Source organism: Trifolium pratense, linkage group LG6 (genome assembly GCF_020283565.1).
Source record: "Trifolium pratense cultivar HEN17-A07 linkage group LG6, ARS_RC_1.1, whole genome shotgun sequence".
NCBI lineage: Eukaryota > Viridiplantae > Streptophyta > Magnoliopsida > Fabales > Fabaceae > Trifolium > Trifolium pratense.
In genome coordinates, this window is record NC_060064.1 from 37782260 (window position 1) to 37786798 (window position 4539).

At 33.0% G+C, this 4539-nt stretch overlaps 1 protein-coding gene across 1 annotated transcript; it reads right to left on the reverse strand.

Annotated features, from left to right (window-relative positions):
• Positions 1-3026: 3026 nt before the first annotated feature.
• On the reverse strand, positions 3027-4048 carry LOC123892221. Its single transcript, XM_045942034.1, has 2 exons — positions 4038-4048; positions 3027-3474 (listed from the first exon to the last, which is right to left on the reverse strand). The coding sequence occupies exons 1-2, from the start codon at positions 4046-4048 to the stop codon at positions 3027-3029; spliced, it is 459 nt and encodes a 152-aa protein (XP_045797990.1).
• Positions 4049-4539: the final 491 nt, after the last annotated feature.

Below are 4539 nucleotides of genomic sequence, written 5' to 3' on the forward strand. Positions count from 1 at the left end.
AAATATGGACTAATCTCGCCTTTTTAGGGTAGATTGAAATTATGGCATTTATTGTTTATAAAAAAAAAATTCTGGCATTTATTTATTGTTGAAATAGATACTGAGTTTTGAAGATTCTATAGATTTCTTTTATTCCCACATGTGAGAATATTTTTCCACACGGGGACGTGGGAGTAAATTCCCAGAAGAAAGCGAAGGTCTACAATAGAGAGATGACGATTAAGAATAGATGCATAATACCCGTTAGATTAATTTTGCATAGTAATTTTCTTTTCTTTTTTGCAAAAATAAAAGAACTTGCAAAGACTGATGAAACGGGAAAAAAATAACATGTAGTTTAAGTGGAATATCATTTTCCATTCCGCCATTCCTCTTTAAAATTTCCAAAATTGATAAAAATATTTTTCATATTTAAATAAATTATTACATTAAATGTAAAATTAATTTTACAAATGATTAAAAAATCACAAAATATTTTTTCTGACTCATTAATTAAAAAATAACAAAATATTAAAAGTTTAATTATTCATATTTTTCATTGAGCATTAACCCGTGCGAATGCACGGGTAAGTTATACTAGTATATATTATTACAATGTTATTCTAGTTTTTTCCTTACCAGAATCCTGGACCTCCAACTCTTTAATCATTGGCTCAACGCTTAACCAGTTGAGTTATCAATCCCACTTCATTGTGACATACCGTGATTCTTCTATTAACTCAACATCAATCTAAATATACCAAATTAATTATTTTAACACCTGGTCTTACTTTAAATATAACAAAGATCGCTTTTCAAATTAATGAGCCTGAGGTATAAATTTTACAAATATCCCAGCAGATTCAACTTTTTTTGCAGCTGGTAAACTCATCCCTGTACATTTACATCACTGAGATTAAAATGAACAATTGTGTACAAGAGTCCAAAAGCAAGCAATTTCAAAAAACACTTGCAAACACGGACTTTTTTCTTTCTTTTACCACTAATTTAATCTGGTTCGGGAGTCAGTTCTGGCATCAAGTGGTTCCAGCCCCCTCCCGATCGCAGTTGCGGGAGATCGAACCGTAATCCTCCGTACCAAGTTCAGCGTCAATCACCACTGAACCAAATAACGATTGGTGCAAACACTGACATTTGATTTCTACAATTTTCGCCAGTCCAGTCCTATCAACCATTCTTTTTATATATCATATGCAACATAAGTCCTATTGAAATTATTTCAGTGGGTAGCAACATCACATTTTATATGTAGAAATTGAGATTTGAATCAATACACTCTTCTTATTCACCTTAAGGGTAAAATTCTCACCACTAAGTTACTTGACCGAAAAAAAAAATATTGCTATATACTTCCTTATTTATAAGACACCTTAGCACTTTAGGATTTGTATCGGCTACGGTAACAATTGCACGTAGTAGTCGATATCGGTCGTCGATTTTGTTGGGGTTGATTGTCAAGTCTCACATCGCCCAGTTTCTTAAATAAAGAAGAAGGTTAAAAATTAGCTATTGGAGAAGTCTCACATCGCTTAGAGTGGTGAAGTAAGAGGAAAAACCAAGGCTGTATATTGAACCTAAGTTCTTTGGTGGTGTTTGTTTCCCGGTTCCAAAATGAATTCCCAAAAATATAATATTGGAAACATTAATTCTTGTGTTTGGTAGATGATATTCACAAAATATTTCCAGCAATGAATTGTTCCCAGGAAATTAAAATACCCACATTCACAGGCATGCTATTCCTAAGGAAAAAGGACTGGAAGAATGTTTTGTTTCTAGGGGTTATAATGGCAGTTAGCATAATGTAATGCAATTCCCAAGAGTTTTAATTGTTAACCAAACCTTTTTTTTATTAAAATTCCTTGGAATAAAGTTTCGGTTATTATGTTCCTAGAAAAACTAATCCTGGAAAATATTTTTGCATTCATGAAACAAACACACCCTTTATTTTTACTTTTAGATGCACCAGCACTTTAAACTTATATCTAACTTAGTTTAAATATTTTGTATTGGGGCACCGGGGTGAGAGTGAGAGAAGTCTATGTGTTGTAACAATTTTCATATACTAATAATTTTTTAGTTGTCGGTTTAGACAATTGATTGTTTTGGCTTTTTCTTTAGTTTTGGAGTTTTCATATTATATTCTTGTGTAATTAATATGTATAACTAGTGCATGACTATTGCTAAATTAACTTTTGTATATAAATGTATTCGATGTTAGTTTTTTCATATTACAAGGAATAATGTTCAAGAGGCTCGGTGTAAGAACTTTACTTTATAACCTGAATAAGACATAATTGTAAGATGTTACTGATAATATATATCTCATTCTCTATTCCGGTGGACTTAAATTCCGTTGGTAGAGACATCACATTATATATATAAGAGTCGAAATTTGAATCTTGGACACTTTATTTATTAATTTTAAAAAGTGAAATTCTAGCTGCTATACAAATTGACAAAAAAATAAAATAATAATATCTCATTCCCCAATTTATTATGTACAATAGTTCTGGAGCTTGGTTGCTTGGTTTCACATGCTTTATTGAATTATTTGCTTCATAAAGACTTGACATAATTATCCTCCTCAGTTTGGTTATATTTTATTGCTTAGTTTGATGTCCAAGGCATTGATCGCTATGAAGCACAGATACTCCTCATATTAGGCGTGTTCGTGTCGGACACGTGTCCGTGTCGATGTCGGACACGTGTCCGTGTTGATGTCGGACACCGACACCGACACTTATGATTACACTAAATTATGTCATTTTTTCAAATTATTATCGGTGTCGAAGTGTCAGTGTCAATGTCGTGTCCGGTGTTCGTGTCTGTGTCCGTGCTTCATAGATTGGTCATCCTCGAGTGTATTCTTTTTTGTCTCTCATTTCTTTTTTTTTTCTTTTTTTGAATCAAACAAACTTAACACATTTCATTAACTAGTAAATGTTCAATACATAAAGAAATAATCTCAAATCTACGGAAACTAGCACAAGAATTGGCCGCCCGAGCAAGAGGATGAGCAACCATATTCACTTGTCTCTAACAAACTTCACTTCAAAGTTTATACACAATAGCATAATTTGGATGATGTCAGCAGCCACTAAACTGAATTCAGAATTACCACTACGCTTGGTTCGAATAGCTTCAGTCAACACCTGTGAGTTGCTTTCAAATTGAACCCTATCTAGACCTCTATAATTGGCTTTCTTCATGGCCTGCAAGAGCGCCCATGCTTCGCCTTCCACCGTTGACAGTGTGGCCCGCTGTCTCTGTGTGAAGCCTGCCACAAAGTTATCAACATGATCCCGAAAACAGGCACCCATTGTTGTTACCCTGTCTTCACTAAAAAAAACATCATCAACATTACACTTCACCCAACCATTGTGAGGTTTTTCCCATCTATCAGTAGCAGGAGGTGCATAAATATGGTTGTCATCATGCTTCAGATGATGAACAGCAAACCAATCATTCCATACCCTAGAAGATTTCCAATAAGAGGGCCACACCTAACTATGATGTCCAATATTTTATAGCAGTTATTTTTATTTTTTTTATTACAAGGAGGGCATGAGCCCAAAATTTTATACCTGTTAATTTGTTACCACTGAAATACACATTCAAAGATACGCAATGGAACATTATATATGTTAAGAGTCGTCTATATTGAATGAGATAAAGTACGCATATGATTTTATTTATAGGTTGATTTTACTTCGTAAAAATGAAGTTGAGCAGTGTGAATGTTGATTCTATGTAATGCAGGTGTCACGAAGAAGTGATACCAAATTCTAATAATCAATGGACAAGCAAGCAACTCTCTTACAAAGTCATTTGATTCCACAAACAACTGGCTTTACAGCTAAATATGGTATGATATTTTTTGAAGAAGAAATATGATATGATGCACATGCACCCTTTATATTTATGTATTTACAAGAATAATGGACAAATTACCTTGTCTTCCCCCCTGATTAACTGTATTGTACCCTCTATTATAGTATGGGATTTCTTTGTAAAAAAAAAAAAGGCTTTTTGACAACCTTCGACCCATTTGAAAATGTTTTTAACTGAAAATAGTGTTTTCTTGCTTATTAATTGATGAGTTTTCGCATTTCTCACATTGTTGTTAACTAGCAGGACACCCGTGCGTCCGCACGGGAGTCGCGGCGTTGCCGCTCCTCACTTGGTAAGATGAAAGGATATAATATTTGGTAAAAAAAATAGAAAAAGAACAATGGTAAAACCATCACAAAAAAACTTTAGGTCTCCGTATTAATTTAGGAATATAAATATAGATAATGTAGAAATTATGAAGAAAAAAAAAGGCTACCTTATTAATATATTAGTAAAAACATAGGTGTTGAAAAATCACAAAAAAAACTTATGTCCATGTATTAATATATGAGTATAAATATAGTTCCGTAAAAATTATTAAAAAATAGGCAATCATATTAAAATGTTAGTGAAAATATAGGATAGGTCTCGCCACAGTCATCAAAATAATTAGGTCATCGTATTAAATATGAGTATAACCAGAAAAAT